The sequence below is a fragment of the Crocuta crocuta genome, unplaced genomic scaffold, assembly GCF_008692635.1.
Source record: "Crocuta crocuta isolate KB4526 unplaced genomic scaffold, BGI_CrCroc_1.0 scaffold433, whole genome shotgun sequence".
Lineage (NCBI taxonomy): Eukaryota > Metazoa > Chordata > Mammalia > Carnivora > Hyaenidae > Crocuta > Crocuta crocuta.
In genome coordinates, this window is record NW_027530001.1 from 3,300,952 (window position 1) to 3,322,872 (window position 21,921).

At 34.2% G+C, this 21,921-nt stretch overlaps 1 protein-coding gene across 1 annotated transcript in view; it reads left to right on the forward strand.

The window, feature by feature from the left end:
• The window catches only part of ECT2 (epithelial cell transforming 2), a 62,876-nt gene that overhangs the window by 33,807 nt on the left and 7,148 nt on the right, over positions 1-21,921 (forward strand). The window contains exons 18-22 of the mRNA XM_077763681.1: positions 291-372; positions 5,903-5,981; positions 6,114-6,233; positions 9,181-9,319; positions 10,599-10,753. Coding sequence (XP_077619807.1) covers positions 291-372; positions 5,903-5,981; positions 6,114-6,233; positions 9,181-9,319; positions 10,599-10,753 — 575 coding nt within the window. The remainder of the gene's footprint in view (positions 1-290; positions 373-5,902; positions 5,982-6,113; positions 6,234-9,180; positions 9,320-10,598; positions 10,754-21,921) is intronic.

The window sequence follows — 21,921 nt, forward strand, 5'->3', positions numbered from 1 at the left end:
TTCATTCGAGCACTATGGGGGGACCTTGAGGAACCTAGATGTGAGCAGTATAAGAAAATCTGTACATATTCTAAAAATTTAGTCAACACAAAATGTGGAAACCTTAACAAATGTGTAAGAAGAAAGCTCTTAAGGGAACATTGCATAAGAATTTTTTAAAACTAAAGTTTATTTAATATCTTTAAAAATGAATCCCTCCTACATCAAGATAGACAGCGTTCTAAAGACTTTGATAAAAAACCACTATATGTTTCTAATCACAGAAATGAAAAACCATTTTATCATAACAGATCTTAAGAAGCATACAGCTGAAGAAAACCCTGACAAAAGCACTCTAGAAAAAGCGATCGGATCACTAAAGGAAGTAATGACGTAAGTGCATTATTTCAATTTCTTATTGTTGCCTGGATTAAAATAGCATTGAGCAATTAAGAGTCCTAAATGGAGAGAAAAATATCAATAGTAAATTTTTATAAAGTGATATCTAAATTATTTTTCTAATAGTGTAGTTACATATTAAAATGATGAGAGTAAAGTATTGTAAGAATACAGTGATTAATCAAAAACATTTATTTCTGAACGTATTAAACTATTATACATAGAAAGTAACAATGATTTAGAAATTTGGTAATGTTATAAATGCACTTCTGGACATTTTCTTCATTTAAGTCCAGTCATAGCTTGTTCTTGTCTTCATTTAAACTACCAAGTGTAACTCAGGAAGTTGACTATGGTAAAATAAAAGTAAACATTTACAATACTTCTTTCACCTTTACTTTGGCTTTTCGTTTCTTACCTTGAATTTAATGGAATATAAATTGATGGGGTTGGTTGGAGATGCATTAAAAGTGTAAACTCCAGGGAATTGACTTGGGTACTTGATTGTTAAACTTAACGGTAATTACTCTAGGTCTAACTTGGAGACCCAGCTCTAATCAGAAATGATCTTTCTTGATTAGTATAATCAGAAATGAAAACTGTTGCTATTAATTGTTCTGGGTCATGGAGGGCAAGGGCACGTCAACTCTTTGGACTTTATGTTATCAACGTGTTTAATAGATTAGTGAAATGACTTCTGAGATTCCCTGAGGTGCTTCTTATGAAACAGAGTTTCTTAAAATACTTGCTATGGAGTTCTTAGAGACTTTGCTAGTTCTAGAGAGAGGGCCCAGCAGTAGAATAATGTTCAAATCCGTGAACACCAGCTCTGTTGCTGCCAAAACGGTTGTGTAATTTTTTAAATTCTATTTACATTTTATATGTTGATCAGCCAATCTTCATGCTTTTGCTTTGTTATTTTGAGGTCAGGATAATAGGGTTTTTTTCCCCCCAAACTTCATGGTTTAACATACTCTGCACATAATTGTATCCTTTCAACAAATTCTATGAAGTAGGCAGTCAACACCTTCTATTTTCACGAAAGAGAAAGCTGAAGGGGTTATTATTTGCCCAATTTATTTGTGTGGAATACTTTACCACTGATACTTGATGGTATCTTATAGTATTTGTTATTTTTGTATAATATGTTTTATAAACAAAGATTATAAAGTAGCCTAAATAGTGAATGGTCATTTGACCTGTTGGCTTTCTTAGAATAGTTATCAGTTGGCTACTACAGGGATAATGAGCCTTACTGATAAGACAAGTGATTAAAGATTTCTTTCTTTTTCAACATTACTTAAGTTTCTGAGACAGAATCTTGTCTAATATATCCTTATCCTAAATGCTGTGCTCATAATAAGTTTTCAATAAATGTTGAATTATAGGAGCTGTCATTTTATTTTTTATTTATTTTTTTACAAATAGTTTGTCAAATTAGTTTCCACATAACACCCAGTGCTCATCCCCACAAGTGTCCTCCTCCATGCCCATCCCCCCTTCCCCCCACATCCATCAGTCCTCAGTTTTTGTCAGCATTCAAGAGTCTCTCATGGTTTGCCTCTCTCCCTTTCCCCCACCATTTCCCCTCTTCTTCTCCCCCTTGTTCCTCAGTTAAGTTCCTCCTAATCCTCCTATACGTGCAAACATATGATATTTGTCCTTCTCTGCCTGACTTATTTCGCTCAGCATAACAAGGAGCTGTCATTTTTAATGTTGAATTATGATGCTGATTTATAAACTTGATAACAGTTTGACCATGTCTCAGTTCTTGATATTTTTGAATATTTAGCTTAGGGATTAAATGCTTATTGTAGTTGACTGAAACAACCATAGTTTTTCATGTAAAGGAAATAAAGAAATAGTGCCACTTAACTAGTCTTTGCCATTTAAGCAAACCAAAAAACCCTAAAATTAGATTCTTACAATAGTAGTTACATATGCTTAGCTTATATAGATTAATTTGTTATAGATATATGCTCTAGTTGCTTCAGTATGTATATTTATATATTTTTGTTTTTAGAAACTTTATATGTTTCAAATATACTTTGATTAATTTTGGTATATAAACACTCCCACAGAACCATCACTAGCATCAGGATAAGGAACATTTCTATCACTTCCAAAAATTTATTGATGCCTTTTGGTAATCCCTTTTCCTGCCTCTCCTAGTCCTTCCCATCCTAGGGCAACAACTGCTATTCCTTTGATTTGTATAATTAGCATTTTCTAGGATTTTATCTAAATAGAATCAGACAGTATGTTGTGTTTTGTCAGTCTTTTTTTTCACTCAGCTGATTATTTTGAGATTCATCCTTCTGTTGTTTTTATCAGTATTGCATCCCCTATTATTGTTTGCCATTGTATGGTTGTACCACAAGTGATTGATCCATTCATGTGTTGGACATTTTGATTGTTTCTCCAGGTCTGCCTCTTAGAAATAAAGCTACTATGAACATTTGTGAACTAGTCTTTGTTTGAACATATGCTTTTCTCTTGGATAAATACCTGGTGGTAGGAATGGCTAGGTCGTATAGTAGGTAATACGTATAACTTAAAAAAAATTGTCAAACTGTTTCCAAAGTAGTTGTACTATTTCACATTCCTACCAACAGTAAATGGTGAGTTTCAGTGTTTCCATGGCTTTACCAACTTTCAGATGGTTAGCTATTTTAATTTGTGAAATTTAGTAGTTGTGTAGTGATACTCATTGTAGTTTTGACTTGTGTTTTCCTTAATGATAAAATGATGAGTATTTTGTCATGTGCTTATTTGCCATCCATATCATCTTCTTTGGTGATATGCATGTCCAAATCTTTTTTCTGTTGTTGTTGTTGTTGTTGTTTTTAAATTGTGTTGTTTTCTTACTATTGAGTTTTGAGAGTTCTTTATTCTGGTTAAAAGTCTTTTGTCAGATATGTGATTTGCGAGTATTTTCTTGGAGTTTGTGGTTTCTTTTTTCTCTTAACAATTTCTTTCAAAAAACAGGAGTTCTAGATTTTTATGAAGTCCCATTTTTCAATTATTTTTTTATGGGTAGTACTTTTATCTAAACACTTTTGGTCAAACCCAAGGTCACAAAGATTTTTTCCTGTTTTCCTCAAGACATTTTGTGGTTTTAGTCATTAGGTAAAAATTGTTTAGGTCTATGATCCGTTTTGGGTTAACTTTTGTATGAGGAGCAAGGTTTGGATTGATGTTTATATTTGTATATGGAGCTCCCTTCTAGTACTATTTGTTGAAAAGACCATCCTTTCTACACTGAATTTCTTATGCATCTTTATTGAAAATCAATTGACCATAAATGTGAGGGCTTATTTCTGGACTACTCTTAATTCTTTTTCATTGATCTTTATGACTATGATTATTCTAGTACTATACAGTCCTGATTACTGTGCTTTGTATATTAAGTTTTAAAATGGGGAAATACGAGTCTGTCAACTTTATTCTTCCTTTTCAAGATTGTTTTGACCATTCTGGGTCCCTTGAATTTGTATTTGACTTTTAGAATCAGCTTGTCAATTTCTGGGTGGGGGAAGAGATAATGGGGGGAATTTGATAAGCATTTTATTGAATCTGTATATCTATTTGGGAAATAACAATATTAGGTCTTCTGATCCATGAATGTTTATTTCTATTCATTTATTTCTTTAATTTCTTTCAACAATGTTTTATGGTTTTCAGTGTAAAAAAAATCATAATTCTATTAAATTTATTCCTAAGTATTTTATTCCTGTTGATGTTTTAGTAAGTGGAATCACTTTCTTAATTTTGTTGTTGGATTGTATAATGTATAGAAAGGGAGTAGAATTTTATATGTTTATCTTGTGCTCTGCAACATTGCTGAATATATTTTAGTCCTAATAATTTTTTAGTGGATTCCTTAAGATTTTCTGTAAACAAGGTCATGTCATATTCAAATAGAGATAGTTTTATTTCTTCCTTTCCAATCTGGATGCCTTTTATTTCTTTTTTTTTTTTTTTTTTGACTAATTGCCCTGGCCAGAAACTCCACTACAATGTTAAGCAGAAGTGATGAGAGCGAACATCTTGTATTTGGCCTGTTAATGATTTTAGGGGGAAAGTATTCAGTTTTTCACTACCATGGTGGTAGCTTTCAGACTTTTCTAGATTCCTTGTACCAGATCAAGGAAGTCCTCATTTATTTCTAGTTTGTTGAGTGTTTTTATCATAAAAGGACATTGGATTTTGTCAAGTGCTTTTTCTGTTTCTATTTGAGTGATCATGTAGTGTTTGTCTTTATTCTAATGGTGTGGTTTGTTGATTTTTGCATGTTTACTCAAGCTTGGATTCCTGGGATAAAAATCTTCACTATGGTGCATAATCTTTTTTAAATGTTGTTGGAGTTGGCTTGATAGTATTTTGTTGAGGATTTTGGTGTCTGTATTCCTAAGGGATATTGGTCTACAATTTTCTAGTGGTGTCTTCTGGTTTTGGTATCAGGCTAATATTAGTCTTAACGAACACATTGGAAAATGTTTCCTCCTCTTCTGTTTTTTTGGAAGACCTTGGAAAGAACTGGTATTAAGTCTGTAGGTGTTTGGTAGAATTCATCAATGAAGTCACTTGGGCTTAAGAATCACTACTTGAATTTATTATTTTAGATCTATTCAGACTTACTATTTCTTCTCGAGTCAGTTTCTATAGTTTGTTTCTTTGTAGGAATAATTTCCCTATGATTTCTTCTTGACCTAGTTATTTAGGGGTGTGCTCTGTTTAATTCCTACATATTTGTGAATTTCCAAAGTTTCCTTTTGTTATTTCTAATTTTACTCCATTGTTGTGGGAGAAGATGCTTTGAATTATTTCAGTCCTCTCAGAATTTTTGAGGCCTGTTTTATGGCCTACCCTGGAAAATGGTCCATATACACTAGAGAAGAATGTGTATTTTGCTGTTGTTGAGTAGAGTATTTCTGTCATTTTACTTTCAGCCTATTTATGTCTTTGAATCTAAAGCTGATCTCTTATAGGCAGCATATAGTTAGATGGGCTTGCCTTATTTGTCTCTTGTTGTATAGGAATTGACTTCTCAGTGTCTTAATGACCCTTCTTTCTTTATATTTTGATGGTTTTTAGTTGCTTCAGGAAGAAAGTGTATCCTTTCCTTCTTATTTCATCTTGTATGGAAGTAGCAGTCTTAGTTTTTGTTTGACTGAAATGATTAACATATGACTTGGGAATGAGCTACATAAAACCTTAACTTTTAGAACTTCTGTTACCTTGAAGTTGTACTGGTTTAATGTATTTTAGGAAATGCATAGTGAGTATAGTAAAAAAAAGAATATAGAAAGAAGTAGAACACAATTTTCCGATGGATTCTATAGAATTTTTTTAATATAGTAGGATACTTTTAGGAAGTATTTTAACTGACTCAGTTGTCAAAATTAAGATAGACTTACATGGAAGATCTTTTTTTGTGACACGAGATACCTTTGAATGCAGTTTTAATATTTTAATTGTTTGAAAAGTTGAAGTTCTAAAACTAAATTTATTAATTTTTCAGCCATATTAATGAGGATAAGAGAAAAACAGAAGCCCAAAAGCAAATATTTGATGTTGTTTATGAAGTAGATGGATGCCCAGTAAGTATTCATTTTTGATATTTGTCAATTTATCTTCTTTTTTGTTACTTAGATTCTATAGTTTTAATATAAACAGAATCTAAAAGATTACTACCAAGTGATCTCTTTTACTGATATTTTCAATCTATACAGGCTAATCTTTTGTCTTCTCACCGAAGCTTAGTCCAGCGAGTTGAAACAATTTCTCTAGGTGAACATCCCTGTGATAGAGGAGAGCAAGTGACTCTCTTTCTCTTCAATGATTGCCTGGAGGTAAATTTGTACTTAATACAGTGTAATAATACTGCTGATCTGTGTGACTTGCCTGAATGTTTAAAGCCAAGCTTTGATTGAATTAAAATGTAGAAGTTAAAGTTAACTTAAATAATCACATGTTTTTAAATTGAGTCCAATTGTTGGTTCAGTAGTATTAATAGAATGCTTTTAGGAGAAGGCCTAAATACTAAGAAGTATGATAAATTTTCATGACTTAAAATCCAAGTCAAGATGAAAATTTAATTTATTTCCATGCTAATCAATGTTTAGGTCAAGAATTTTTTAAACTTACTGGCTCTATTAAGTATGTTTATATAAGATCTACAAAATAATTTGAAATTGAAGTAGATTTTTCAAGCAAAGAAGGAACCAATATTTTGTTGAAGAGTAATAACTTGATTATTGACTATTAAGAATATGATCCCCTAATGATTCCTTAAGACAAGATTTTTGAGTGAATGAGTGGTTAGTATATCAGATGGGCTACAGTGATTATAATTCTAAAATTCTCATATATTAAAAATTTTCTTTAAAGTCTATACCTCTTCCTTTTATCCTTTTCTACTACTCTTGAAGTATTGCCCTCTTATATACATTATTAGTTAAAGTATAAAATATAAAGGAATCTTAGCGAGCCAACCATATACAGCTATAGGCATAATAAAATCTCATCAAAAATTGACTTGTGTAGGGGTGTCTGGGTGGCTCAGTCAGTTAAGTGTCCGACTACGGCTCAGGTCATGATCTCATGGTTAGTGAGTTCAAGCCCTGCATCAGGCTCTGGGCTGTTAGTGATCTCTGGGCTGTTAGCCCAGAGCCTGGAGCCTGCATCAGATTCTGTGTCTTCCTCCCTATCTCTCCTCTTCCACTTGTACTCTGTGTCTCTTTCTCAAAAATAAACAAACATTAAAAAATAAAAATAAAAAATTGTGTAAAATGCATTTTCTTGTAGCGAGGTTAATGAAAAACTATATTTTTATTTGGTCAGTAATGTCACAAAATACAAAAGACACTGAAAATACTATACATAGTTGACCATACCCTAACTGAAAAAGTCAGGAGGCAGATAATTCTGAACTACTTGTTTCCTCCGTAAGGAGAACTTCAGCCTGCTTTCTTTGGCGAACAGGGGCTAGGTGAAGTCAGTTTCCAATGGGGTTTTACTTTACATAGTTGCTCAGTACTTCTACTTGTTTGCTTTTGCTTCTCTTTCTATTGAAGTGCTCAGGTCAACTGGGTCCATTCATCTTATAGGTTAGGTTGCTAATCCATCCTGGGTTTTATCCTCTTAATCCTGAGAGAGTTGTAGCTTACTTTAAATTTTTGATCTTACATCTTCATCAGATTCCGTGAAGTTTTCTATAACTAGTTCATTGACTTACCTGCCACTTTAATTCCTGTCATTGGTTATTCCCCATAGCTTTTGAGTGCATTATGTGATACCCTGGTTCCTCATTTCCTTTACCTTCTTAAATCCCCTGACTTTTGTCCTAGTTTTTCTTAAGCCTCCCTAACTCAGAATCACATTAATTGAAATAGCTCTATGTCTATTATTAAATTTGGACTTCAAGACTTATAATCCTAAACTTCTATTCTTTAGCTTATTAAAAAAAAAAATACCTTAGCAAATTTTGAGTGAAGAAAATGATAAAAGTTAGAAACATTTAAAATGGATAAAATCTATACTGACTTCTCTTAAACAGGACAGATGATATTTTACCAAATCTAAACTGAGGATTTATAGACATATTTTCCTTTTTATATTTCATCTATGTTTGAGTTTTTACCTTGATGTGCTAACATTTGTGTCATCAATATTGGCACTTGTCATTGTTTTACCTTTTTAAAAATAAACTTTATAATTATTTGCTTTGCTCAGCCAAATTGATTTAAAAGTATATTCAAATTTACAGTAGAAATTATTTCATCTTTATTGCCTATTTTTACTATACTCATAAATTAACATTTAATATTTGATATGTAACATATATTTGAGTCATATTTATGCTTCATTGTGAATATGATATTGACTGCCTTTTGATTTTTTCTGATAGCCAACACAGGGTAATGCGTTTTTAGCCATATTTTGTCATATTCATGATGATGACCAATCTCAATTCATCAAGTAACTTATCCCAAATCATTTTGTGTTAATGTGTTTTAGCTGATGATTATAACCTCAAAAGAGACGTTCTTTTAAAAAGGCAAAATAATACATTAGGCTTTCATGAAATAAGTATAATAAATTTAAAGACCCTATAAAATTCACAGAATTCAATACTTCATGAATCACAAGGTCCTTTCTGATTTTGCTTCAGTTACTTTACCTACTTCCTCCTTTTGCAGGAGTTCCCAGCTTAGGTCAAGTTATATCTTAACAATGCATCTTGAGTCATTTGTTTAATGTTACTTACTTTTTTACCCTATCGCTTTCTCAATGGTTTGTAAATATCATGATGCCAGAACCATTTCTATATTATTCACTCTTTTGTCCTCAGAGCCCTATACAGGATTTGAGATAATTGTGAATTCTGCTCTTCAACTAAAATCAGTTATCTTTTGAACCCAACACTGAGCTCCCAGAGCAGCTTTTCCATTTCTTGATTGAATTCAAGGCCTTTTACTGAAGATTCCTCTATCCTAAGATGTTATTCCTTCTCAAAATGCTTCTAAGTTCTTTCACATCTTTCAGACCCTTTGCTTAGGTCCTGTCCCTTGGTCTGTTTTCCTGACTTTTTAGCTCTTCTTATATATGCATGAACATTTCTGCTATACAGTTACATGTATGAATTGGTTACATGGTAACTCTGCTTCTTATTGCATAGTAATTCTGTGATGATTAATAGTCAAATGAATCGCACGTAGATTTATGTGATTAGTGTCGTTTTAAGTATTTAGTCTTTGTTTTCATTCATATCATTATTATTTTTTTTCCTGTAATCAGATAGCAAGAAAACGACATAAGGTGATTGGCACTTTTAGGAGTCCTCATGGCCATACCCGACCCCCAGCTTCTCTCAAGCATATTCATCTAATGCCTCTTTCTCAAATTAAGAAAGTGCTGGACATAAGAGAAACAGAAGGTATGCTCATTGGATAAATGTTGGCTAAATGAAAATAGTTTATATTCATTGTTGATTTGATTCACTCTCTTATGTTTTTTTTTTCCCTTAAAACTAGTAAATTATCTTTAAATATTGTTGGTTAGTTTTGGTAAAGTAATTTTTCTTAAATTTCTATCCCAAATCTTCTCTAAGAACCTACTTGATGTTTTATTTTCCTCAAATGAAAATGCTATCTCATTATGTGGGATATCTTCATCCCTTAAGGAACAAAGAGCTTTTAAATGGTTACATATCAAGGTAGTACCCTAACCTAGCCTCTTCCCACATCAGAACTTATTTTGTTCCTTCAGAATGCAAAAGAAATCACCAGTCTATTACACTGTGCTCTGCATCTTATTTCTTTCTTGTTGGCAATGACGGCATTGCTAGAAATATGTTTAGAATATGACCGGAAGACATGTGCATGAATAAGTATACCCAAAGTAACTCTGGTAGACTCAACATGGGTCCCGTGTGTATTAAGGATAGCTTTTATGCAACTTTGTTTAGTGCTAGGGAGAGTTCTCTGAAGGCCTGAAATTATAAAAAACAGTATCATCTGTTTATTTAATTGGCATTTAGTAATGTGTGTGCATGGCCATATTTTAGATGTTAGACATGTTTTTACAAGTAACCTGGTTCCATTACTGATTCATCCTCTAATGATGGAAGGATTTGAGATTATGAGAAACAATTAAACAAATAACAATTTATTGTGTTTATTTGGTTGTCAGATTCTGGTTGTATTCAGGGTTACCATAGTGCATTTATTTAAATCATCTCCATGTTTTTGGATTTGAATCATGGATTATTATTTAAAATAGGTTCTGTTTTAGTGTTTTGGTCCAAAAACATTTTGTAACGTTTTAATATTTGGACATTTTATTTCTTCCAACTGATTTAAGTTATCAAATTAGTCTTATAATGCCATTTTAATTTAAAATTTAAATTCTGGAATTCTAACAAATGATCTAATTCAAAACAACTTTCTCAGAAAGAAATTCCATAGAAAATACTGCTTACTTAATGTCAATAGATCATCATTGTTGGTTTTTCACATGGTACTTACTATTATAATTTTTATAAATGTTTCAGTGTGATATGATGTTCTTTACCTAGTTAAAAATACAAGGGATGGAAAGGGTGGGGAAGAGATAATTTCATTGGAATTTTGTTGTTCTGAGGGAACTAAACTTGCAAAAATCTATCATTTTCCAAGGAGTAACACTTAATGTTTATGATTATTCTGGAACCCTAGATTGCCATAATGCTTTTGCCTTGCTTGTGAGGCCACCAACAGAGCGGGCAAATGTATTGCTCAGTTTCCAGATGACATCAGAGGAACTTCCAAAAGAGAACTGGCTAAAGATGCTGTGTCGACATGTAGCCAATACCATATGTAAAGCAGATGCTGTAAGTTTTTAAACCACTATTATAATGAAAGGTTTAACTTCATTGCAGTACATTCAGACTAACCCTGTATATTTCTAATGACTTGGTCATAATTATGAAATTATGAGTGTAAGAAAGTTCTAGTTTATGTGTATTGAGGAAAACTGGTTTAATAAGTTGTTTTGGAAAAGAATTTTATAAGTTATAGGCACATGAGGGGCACCTGAGTGGCTCAGTTGGTTAAGCGTCTGACTTTGGCGCAGTTCATGATCTTGTGGTTAGTTGAGTTTGAGCCCCTCATCAGACTCTACTGACAGCTCAGCCTGTAGCCTACTTCAGATTCTGTGTCTCCCTCTCTCTCTGCCTTTCCCTCACTTGTGCTGTGTCTCTCTCTCTCTCAAAGATAAATAAGCATTAAAAAAAATTTTTTTTTAAGTTTAGACATAAGAGACATTTTGAGTACCTAGTTTACAGATAGGCCCTCAAAGTTCCTATGCCTCTGAGTTAGTGGGGCTTTTGGGACTTGTTCTGATATACCCTATGATTTTCGTTGGTGCTCTTTGATCTGGCTATTTGTAAAATAGAGGGCATTTTGTTCTATTGTTCTTTTACCTTTGTTGAAAGCAATAGGTGAGTTGTAACAAGTTTTTTTCTCTTAGGTAGGTTGCCAATCCAGTTTTCTCAGTCCACCTCTGAAAATCAAATACCCTATGAATATATAATTATCTTATACAGATTAAATGCAACTACATGAGAAAATAAAATTATTGAAGTTAAATGACTCACAAAAACCAGGTAGCCTATATAGTATATTGTGGATGAAATTTAGGTCCCTTTACAGATAACTTGATTTCTTCATTATATATGGGAGAGACATGTGATAGACAGGTATAGACCTTTTCATCTTTGGAGAAGTGACAGAGAAGAATGTAATGATAAGCAATCCTTTTCATTACAGTAGTACAATTGCCTTGGAAATTCCTGTTGGAAATAAATGTTTATTTTATCATAGTTAAATCTGACCTTGAAGGCTATTGAGGTATAATTATAGTGGTTTATAGAATAGGTAGTATTTGATTAAAACCTACCTAGGTGTTGAGAACAACCAACAGACTTTTTGAATTATTATTTTTTTAAGCAGGAGATTTCAATTTCTCTTTTTCAGTTAGTGACATGACAGGGAAAACCAAGGAATAAAATCCTGAAATTGACAATTTTGTCCTAATTGTCATAGAATGCTTCATCCAGCATTTTTAAAAAATTTCTGTGGGCCAACAATATATTGTTATAAATAAAAGATTATTCCACCAAAAGTTTTACAGAAGGGAATAAATACATCTAGTGCATACAATAAATGCTGGCTAGAAAAATGATGGAGACAGATGTTGTTTTAAACCTACAAAAGTGCTTATTGTTAAGAGGGATTTTTTTCATAGTTCTAGGTATCCATATAAAAAATAGATCCTTGCAGTGTAGTGACTGCTTATTGTAGAAATTAATCCTACATTTATCATGATGTCAGACTAGATTGCTTATGCAGTCCTTTCCAAATTTATAACCATAATATGGAGGAGTACACAGTTAATCGAAAAATTTCCTTAAAATACAATTTATTGAATTACTGGCCACAAGATGACTAATAATTCTAAAACCGATATATAAACTGCTAGAGAAAAAAATTTCATATAATCTAGCCACAAGATGGCAGCAAACGTTTAACTATGTCCTGATTAAACAGTAATGGTGAGAGTGGACATACCTGTCTTGTTCCAGATCATAGTGGAAAAGCTGTCCTTTTTTCCCTATTGAGGATGATATTAGCTGTGGGTATTTCATACATAGCCTTTATAATGTTGAGGTATGTTCCATCTATCCCTACTTTGTTGAGGGTTTTTATTAAGAATGTTTGCTATATTTTGTCAAATACTTTTTCTGCATCTAGTGAGAGGATCATGTGGTTCTTCTCCTTTCTTTTATTAATGTGGTGTATCACGTTGATTGCTTTGAGAATATTGAACTAGCCCTGCAGCCCAGGAATAAATCCCAGTTAATTGTGGTGAATAATTCTTTTCATATACTGTTGGATTTGATTTGCAGTATCTTGTTGAGAAGTTTTGTATCCATGTTCATCAGGTATATTGGCCTGTAATTCTCCTTTTTGGTTGTGGAATCAAGGTAATGCTGACCTTATATAATGAGTTTGGAAGGTTTCCTTCCTTTTCTATTTTTTGGAATAGTTTGAGAAGCATAGGTATTAACTCTTCTTTAAATGTCTAGTAGAATTCACCTGGGAAGCCATCTGACCCTGTACTTTTGTTTGTTGGGAGGTTTTTGATTACTGATTCAATTTCTTTGCTGGTTATGGGTCTGTTCAGATTTTCTGTTTCTTCCTCTTTCAGTTTTGGTAGTTTGTGGGTTTCTAGGAATTTGTCCATTTCTGCCAGATTGCCCAGTTTGTTGGCATTTAATTTTTCACAGTATTCTCTTATAATTGTATTCCTGTGGTGTTAGTTGTGATCACTCCTCTTTCATTCATGATTTCATTTATTTTGGTCCTTTCTCTTTTCTTTTTGATAACTCTGGCTAGGAGTTTATCAGTTTTATTAATTCTTTCACAGAACCAGCCCTAAGTTTCATTGATCTGCTCTATTAGGTTTTTTGTTTCTATATGATTTATTTCTGCTCTAAACATTATTATTTCCTTTCTCTGCTGGCTTTAGGCTTTATTTGCCGTTCCTCTTCCAGCTCCATTAGGTGTAAGGTTAGGGTGTGTATTTGAGACTTTCCTTGCTTTGTGAGGTAGGCCTGTATTTGTGTATACTTCCCTCTTTGGACTGCTTTTGCTGTATTCCAAAGGTTTTAGACTGTTATGTTTTCATTTTCATTTGCTTTCATGTACTTTTTTAATTTCTTCTTTAATTTGCTGGTTAACCCATCCATTTTTTAGTAGGATGTTTTTTAACCCCCGTGTATTTGAGGGCTTTCCAAATTTTTCTTGTGGTTGACTTCAAGTTTCATAGCGCTGTGATCTGAAAATATGCATAGTATGATCTCAGTCTTTTTGTACTTGTTGAGGGCTGATTTATGACCCAGTATGTGATCTATTCTGGAGAATGTTCCCTGTGTACTTGAAAAGAATATGTATTCTATTGCTTTAGGATGAAATATCCTAAATGTGTTTGTTAAGTCCATTTTGTCCAGTGTGTCATTCAAAGCCAGGGTTTCCTTGTTGATTTTCTGCTTAGATGGTCTGTCCATTGCTCTAACTGGGGTGTTAAAGTCCTGTACTATTACTGTATTATTTCCAATGAGTTTATGTTATTAATTGATTTATACATTTGGGTGCTTCCCAGTGGGGACATAAATATTTAGTCATTAGATCTTCTTGATGGATAGACTCCTTAATTATGATGTAATGCCTTTCTTCATCTCTTCTTCATGGTTTAAATTCTAGTTGTCTAGGGGTGCCTGGGTGGCTCAGTCAGTGAAGCGCCTGTCTTTGGCTCAGGTCATGATCTTGTGGTTCGTGGGTTCAAGCCCCATGTCGGGCTCTGTGCTGACAGCAAGCTCAGAACCTGGAGCCGGTTTCAGGTTCTGTATCTCCCTCTCTCTGACCCTCCCCTGCTCACGCTGTCTCTGTCTCTCTCTCAGAAATAAATAAAAACATTAAAAAGAAATAAATTCTAGTTTGTCTAATACAAGTATGGCTACTCTGGCTTTCTTTTGACATCCATTACTATGATAGATAGTTCTCCATCCCTTCACTTTCAATCTGCATGGGTCTTTGGGTCTAAAATGAGTCTCTTTCTTGTAGGCAGCATATAAATGGGTCTTGTTTTCCTTTTTCCTTTTTTTTTTTATCCATTTGGATACCCTATGTCTTTTAATTGGAGCATTTAGTCCATTTACATTCAGAGTGATTATTGACAGATATGAATTTAGTACCTTTGTGTTAGTATAATGTTGATGTTTTTAGTGATGTTATCTGTTCCTTTCTAGTTTTTGTTTCTTTTGGTTCTTTTTTCCCCAAAGAGTTCCCTTTGGTATTTCTTGCAGGGCAGGTTTAGTGGTCACAAACTCCTTTATTTTTTTTGTGGGGGCAGGGACCTCTTTATCTCTTCTTTATTATGAACAATAGCCTTGCTGTCTGAAGTATTCTTGGCTGCATATTTTTCCCAGTTAGCACGTTGACTATCTCCTACCACTGCCTCTGGCCTCTCTAGTTTCTGTGGACAGATCTGCTGCAAACTTGATCTGTCTTCCCTGGGAGGTTAAGGATGTTTTTTTAATATGTATATTAAAATAAAATAAATTTTAAAAAGTTGCCTTTTCTGCATCCCAGGTAAAAAAACACAAAGGAGGCTAGATCCTATTTCCCCTAGAGCTGAAGCTTTGTAGCACTCTGTGATCAGCTGACTTGGTGTGTGGGCGGGGTTTGTGCGGGTCTTCTGCGGGTGTGGCCTGCTGTGCTGATTCTCAGGTGGAGTTGCCCTAGTGGTGTAAGCGGCTCTGGCCTCCACTTGGTGGCACTAATTTGTTCACCAAAGTCAGTCAGTCCTGATAGGTGGGGTGAAAATGGAGTTGTCCTGCTGTCCTATCTCCAGAGCAGGGAGCTCAAGCCCGCTGCTGTTCATGAAGCCCTCACAGAAGAACAATCACCTGTCTTGTGTCCCCGTTTCCACCAGGTCCCCGCCTTCACCCTGCCTGCCTCTGAGCTGTCAGCACAGCACTCCTGTATTTTATCTCAGGTGAACGGGTAGGTTTCAGAACTCCAAATTTTGGAGACCCATGCTGAGCGTTTGGGGGAGGGTCTCACTGCGCTGCGGCTGGGTCCAGCTTGTTCAGAAATCGGTTGCGCCACCGCGCAGCAGTTTGGAGTTTATGGTAAAGCGCAACAGAAAGCTGGTTCCAAGGCTTGCCACCCTCAGTTAGCATTCTTGTTCCTATGTTAGTGAACTGGTCAGCTCCATGGTGCCTCCTGGGTCTTTTGTTCCCAGAGAGGCCATGCCACCTTCCCCAAATGGACTCCAGGCAGGGGAACTGCTTCTCCCTGTGCGACTCGGAATCTTCAGACCACTGTTGCCCACTCCTGGGTCTCTGACCTCCTTTCCCACTGGAACATTGCTAAATGTGCCAGGTGCAACATTGACAATGGTACAGACATCCAAAACTTTAGGCTCTGTGCTCCACTGTTTATGAAAAGTCAGAGTATTCAGCCCCTCTCTTTTTCCCAGTAAGTGGCTTTGGGGAAAAGTGTTTCTTGTGAAATTCCCTATGTACACATTCACTTTTTCTCTTTCTTTTTCTCTTGCTCCTCTCTCTCTGATCAGGTCTCCTCCTCATTGCAGTTCCGCAGCTCTTCTCTCCCCGCCCAGTTATCTCTCTACAGCTCCTACCTTTCTCGATGTGGCATTTTTTTCTCCTCTAGTTGTACATGTTTGCTCGCTGTCCTCAGATTGATTTCTTGGGTGTTTTGTTGTGTTGGAGGGTCAAGACAAGCCTCGTGTCTCCCTACTCCTTCCCCATCTTAACCGAAAGCCTCTACTACTTTCTAATCTTGAACTCCCCAGATCTGTTTTTAGAGCAAGACTTAGGTACATGTGGATTTGGGGCTCATTATTATGTTGACTAAATCATGAAATGTTATTAGAATTATGTTAGTATGTTATTAAAAATGAGGTTTTGTTATGGTATAATTTTATTTTATTTTGGAAATTTAGAAGACTAAAGGTTTTTTTGGAGAGGTTTCTTATTTTTACTGATACTTATTTTTTTTTAAATCTGGTATATAGTGATGCAGTATTTTCTTTATCCTATTAATAACTAATATTTGAGAGCATTTATAATATCAATGGAAATTAATCTAAGAGAAGTTCAACCTACTGTTTCTTACATTTCAACATTGGGTATTAATAAGATAGTCAAAGTAATTATGGGCAAAATTAATACATCAAAAACTTGATGAGAGAGAGTAAGCAGGGGAGGGGAGGGAGAGTAAGAGAGAGAGGGAGACAGAATCATAAGTAGGCCCCACGTTGTCAGTGTAGAGCTGGTTGCAGGGCTCCAACTCGCAAACCGTGAGATAATGACCTGAGCCAAAACCAAGAGTTGGATGTTTAACCGACTGAGCCACCCAGGTGCCCCATGGAATATCCCTTAATGCTGGGATGGCCTCTTCTTGATATTTCTTCTGCCGTTAGTGTTTAGCATAGTTATCTGTGATTGTATGAATGGAGTTGAGTGGAAAGGTACTCCTCATGTTTACTCCCAAGTAAGTGTACATAACCGATTACCATAGTAATGAAGAGGTAGATGGGCAGTGCAACTGTGCAATATTTTTGAGGCCAGTAGGTTAATAAGCCTAAGGTGTTTAGTCAAGATTCAGGAATAAAAGCCCGTATAAGATAGAGTATGAAACCAAATTGGGAGCTTAAGAAAAGAACAAAGCCACAAATCGCACTTTCTGGCAATAGCAATGGTGAATTTTCCATCATTTTCCCTGCGGCTTTAAACAGTCTCTTCCCCCAGTCCCCTGTGCAAGCGCTGTCTGGAAAGGCTCAGGGGAACAAGAAAGGAAAAACTGAGGGAAAGGCCAGATTGCAACGCTGCCCTTAGAATAAAATTTTTTAATATTTGGAAGAGAGAATGGGAACTATCGATAAGAAAAGGAGAGTAATAGAAAAAAGGCTAGAAATATTGAAAACAAGTTTCCCTATTTAGAGTTTTTGTCTGTGATTTGCCCTCTTTGTCTTCCTCTATGGAGAGAGAACTACAAGAAGTACTTCATTTTTACATCTTAGTAAACCGCTATATTGTCTTCTCAGCCACTAGAACTACCTAGATGTTTACCCTTTCAACCATTCTGAGCCTTCAAGAAATGTAAAAGACCTCATATCTCTGTACCCTCATCACATTAGAAGTAATTTATGTGTTCGTTGAGAGAAAAATATGAAGCCATCTGCTTTCTTTTCAGTTCATATGTGGTTATTATATACTTAATAATAGTTAAGATAGCAGCAGGAAAGATTGAGAGTCTCTTTTCTTTATTAGCAACTGCTTAGGGATTTAAATTTCAGGGGGTTTATTATTAAAAAATCATTTCATCAAAATTAAACACACTTGGAGTTGAATTTCTTTATATATACATTTTACATTTTGCATCTAAAAATTTTATTTATTGAGTAAATTAAAATTTACCTGTATTTAGTTTTGTATTCATATTATGAGTTTTACTAACAAATTGAAAAATAATATTTGTACATAAGAAAACATTAAATAGATGAAAGTATACTGCAGTAAAATGTAATGCACCTGTCCCGCTGTTCTTTTCAGCAATGCTAATTTTGATTCATCTCTCTTTCTAGAAAGACAAGTGTAGACACAAGCATTTCTTGTTAGATGTATTCCTAGGTGATTTTCTCTTTGTAATTCTATTCACAAATGAGATATTTTTGCTAAGTTGTTTTCTAGATGTTTTGTATATAGGTTAATCTTTGATATGTATCTTAGTTTTATAACCACTTTTATTAAATTAATTCCCTTATTGCTTCTAATTGTGTCCCACCAAATTCCATTGTATTTTTCAGCATTTAGTTCTTAAAAAATGTTTGAGGTTGACCAATTTAGCATGAGCATTGATGAATTACTTTGTGTTTTGAAACCAAAACACCATGACAAAACACCATGAAGGAAAATATATTTGTGTCAAAACATCCTTTTTCTGAATTTGTCTCTGTATCTAGGACATAAAAGACTTCTATCAAATAGGCTTTTAATATACATTTGTTGATTGAATGGAAGCCAATTTAAAGTGAAACTAAAATTGAAATGAAAACTAAATCAAGTTTATAAAACTAAAGTGACAAATGTGCTTAGTTTATGGTGTAATATGTACAGCAGTATAGGAATATGATCCCTCTACTATAAGATGTAGGAAATCTTAATAATGCAGAGCCTTGCAGGTGTATGTGAATGGGGATGAGGGAGACTCGGGGATAGGTAGAGCTTGGATCACAGTCCCAACTGCTTTGTTTCCCATAGATTCTCAAGAGATTTTACTATTCAGAGTTATTTTGCAAATTATTATCTAGATACTTAACAAGAACCAATTGAAAAGTATTAGAACTTATAAGTGTTTTTTAGTTTAAGTAACCAAATAAAAAATACATACATATGAATAATTTTTCTGTATGCTGGCAGTAACCAACTGTAAAGTGTAGGAAATGGAGAACCCCACTTCCCAATAAAGCTTGGTGTAGATTTAGGAAATTTTAGTATAAATCTAGGAATCGCCTTAAAAGAAATAAATGAACCCTATGTTAAGAAAATGATGTATGTAAAGATATTTCCTTATGGAGAAATCCATTATGTTCTTGAATGAGAATGCTGACTACCATAAAGATGTCAATTCATTATAATTCTTACAAAATCCTACAGGAAATTTCTAGATTTTGACAGAATGATTCCAAAGATAATTTTTAAAGAGAAAGCAACAGTAAGAAACATAGAGAACAAGGGTCAAGGGTACATGGGTGGCTCAGTTGTTAAGCATCTGACTTTGACTCAGGTCAAGATCTTGTAGTTTGTGAGTTTGAGTCCAGTATCAAGTGAGCTTGAGCCCCGCTTCAGGTGAGCCCTGCTTCTCTCTCTCTCTCTCTCTCCCTCTCTCTCATACCCTCGCTCACTTGTGCCTTCTCTCTTTCCTCTCTCTCTCTCTCAAAAAAAAAGAATAGTGCTTCTTTTATGAGATATTACATTGTATTTTTAAAGGTACAGTGATGCGAGCACAGCTGCACTATAAAGGTGTATCAATGGAAAGGATAAATGTCCCTGAAGTAAGACTTTATGATTAATGTAGAACTTTAACAACTTAATAAGATTGTTAACATAATGGTGCTAAGATAGTTGGTTAAATACTTGGGGAAAATTAGATGTATAACCTAACCTTGTATCCATCCACATAAGTTTATAGGTAGATTCAAGAGTTGAAAGTGAGACCATCTCAAAAACCTATAAGAAAATGGAGATGTAGGGTCACCTGCGTGGCTCAGTCGGTTAACCATCCGACTTCAGCTCAGGTCATGATCTTACAGTTCATGAGTTCAAGTCCTGCATCAGGCTCTGTGCTGACAGCTCAGAGCCTGGAGCCTGCTTCAGATTCTGTGTCTCCCTCTCTCTCTGCCCCTCCCCTGCTCGCGCTGTCTTTCTCTCTCTCTCTCAAAAATAAATAAACATCAAAAAAATAATTTAAAAAAATGGAGATGTAGGTGGTGAATGTTGAGTCTGGTTGTTGTTTTTTTTATGTTGAATTTTGGGCATTTTCTATATATTTTGGATACTACTCCCTTCTCAGATATGCCGGATATATGATTTACATTTTCTCCCATTCTTTGGGTTGCTGCCTACTTTATTGATGGAGTCTTGTGCATAACATTTAACAGTTTTTTATGAAATCCAATTTTTCTAGCCTTTGTTGTTGTTGTTGCCTCTGCCTGTGGTGTTGTGTTCAAGATACTGCTGCTAAATCCAATGTCTTAAGGCTTTTGACTTCTGTGTTCCTTGTTTTCTAAGAGTTTTGTAGTTCAGCTCTCATATTTAGATCTTTGAGCCATTATGAGTTAATTTTTGTATTTGGTGTAAGATAAGGATACAACTTCATTCTTTGGCTTGTGGAGTTTACCCAGCACCATTTATTGAAAAGACTGTCCTCCTATTGAATAGTCTTGATGCTCTTGTCCAGTCATTTGACCCTTATATGGGTTCTTTTCTGGGCTCTCTATTCTGTTTCATCCCATTCTATTTTATTTCTTATGCCAGTATCATATTGTTTTTATTACAGTAGTAGATTTTTAAACCAAGAAATTTAAGACTTCAAACTTTGTACTTTTTTCCCCCAAGATTGTTTTGGCTACTTGGGGTCCCTTGTAATTTCATATGAATATAGGAATGAAATTTTTTTTCTTTATAAAAATATTGGGATTTTTGTAGGGATTTCATTGAAGCTATAGATTGCTTTGGGTATTATTGACATCTTAATATTAAATCTTCCAGTTCATGAACACAGGATGTTTTTCCACTTATTCATGTCTTTTTTTCAGCAACGTTTTATAGTTTACAGTGTATGTCTTTCATCTCTTTGACTAACTTTATTCCTAAGTATTATATTTTTGATGTTATAATATTTATTTCTTAACGAGAAAGTAGAGGCACTTTTTGTTCAAAAATAATGTAATGGTAAAATTCTCATATAATTAGAAGAGACTTCTGTCATTTGTTCATTAATAGTAATTTCTTTGAGTATCTAATGATATAGAAAAAACCCATAGCATACAACTAACTTGAAAATACAAGATATAAAACTGAATAGAATTTTTTTCAGGTTAAGGTTTTGTTAAAATAAAACATTTTATGCATATAGAAAAATGTAAGAAGTATGTTTAAATGTAAAAAGCAAATGGTCAGTACATTTGTGGGTAATTTTTAAAAAATTTTTCTTTCAAATATTTTATAATGGATGTGATTTTTTTTCTTAGAAAAAAATTGTACGTTTAAAAAAGGATATTGATCATTATAAGTACTGTTACCTGGTTGGGATTAGATAAACTATGGACTCATTAGCAAGGAGGTGAAATGAAATGAGAGGGTCTGCAGCTGTCAGGGTGGATTTGCTTGTTTGTTTTAAGAAACGTTGGCAAAACCAAGCCTGTCTATGTGGATGTCAGTGGTGAGGAGCCAAAAAGCAAGCATTTATAATTGTAGAATATAATATTTAAGGCTATTTTGTTTGTAAAGGGGGTTAACATTTTATTTCAAAGGACTACTATGCATTATCTTGTTTTATGATTCCTGTGGGTTAATTACTAGATATTTACCTAGAAATACTAGATATTTTCTACATTTTATAGATGAAAACAGTTCCAGAAAAAACAATATTCACAGGGTTGTATAAAATTCTCTCTAGCCACAGAATGACAGTGCTGGCAGATAGTCTTAATAGTGCTAGACTAGCGGGGGAACTTGCCGATGGCCTAGATTTATAAATTTAAAGTGCAAATTGGTTATAGGAATATGCAAAATCATTTTGTCTAACCTGCTTTTTTTGAAAAGCCCAAATGTAAGTGATATTTTGAGTGATATTTTGGGTTACTTGGAGATTAGTTGTCTCATTTAAGGTTAATTTTGATCAGTGG